The 410-nt window shown below is 42.7% G+C and overlaps 1 protein-coding gene across 1 annotated transcript; it reads left to right on the top strand.

The window, feature by feature from the left end:
* Positions 1-9: 9 nt before the first annotated feature.
* On the top strand, positions 10-374 carry LOC107734757 (arachidonate 5-lipoxygenase-like). The gene is made up of 2 exons (XM_016546694.1): positions 10-106; positions 195-374. Exons 1-2 carry the CDS (start codon positions 14-16, stop codon positions 372-374), a joined length of 273 nt encoding a protein of 90 aa, XP_016402180.1. The 5' UTR covers positions 10-13.
* The last annotated feature ends 36 nt before the right edge of the window (positions 375-410 follow it).

Here is a 410-nt window from a genome sequence, read left to right as displayed (position 1 = left end):
GGGCCAGGTGGATATGAAGTATATCATGGAGAGTCTGCCGGACCGTGGACGTGCCAGTTGGCATCTAGGAGCAATTTGGGCCCTAAGTCAGTTCCAGGACGAAGAGGTTTGATGACTGATTATTCATAACTAGTTTGAATATACTTGCAACACAAAACAAAGAAAACAGTATTTTGTCCAAATCTTCTCCCCAGCTGTTTTTAGGTGTGTATCCAGATAACTACTTCACTGACCAACCAGCCTTGGAAGCCACTAAGACTTTCCGCGAGAAATTAGTTGAAGTGACCAACATCATCAAGAGCCGAAATGAAAAACTGAAATTGCCCTATTGGTATCTGTCTCCAGACAGAATCCCCAACAGCGTGGCCATCTGAGAGAACATCCGTGGGAAATATATATATATATATATA

The sequence above is a fragment of the Sinocyclocheilus rhinocerous genome, unplaced genomic scaffold (genome assembly GCF_001515625.1).
Source record: "Sinocyclocheilus rhinocerous isolate Xijiao unplaced genomic scaffold, SAMN03320098_v1.1 C35221363, whole genome shotgun sequence".
NCBI lineage: Eukaryota > Metazoa > Chordata > Actinopteri > Cypriniformes > Cyprinidae > Sinocyclocheilus > Sinocyclocheilus rhinocerous.
The sequence above is the reverse complement of the archived record's forward strand: the minus strand, read 5'-3'. Positions and strand labels throughout refer to the sequence as shown.

Excerpts from the sequence above, each read along its gene's own strand:
- LOC107734757 (XM_016546694.1), top strand. The coding sequence starts at position 14 with ATGAAGTATATCATGGAGAGTCTGCCGGACCGTGGACGTGCCAGTTGG. Across the intron at positions 107-194 it reads GTCAGTTCCAGGACGAAGAG|CTGTTTTTAGGTGTGTATCC; the intron begins GTTTGATGACTG and ends TCTTCTCCCCAG.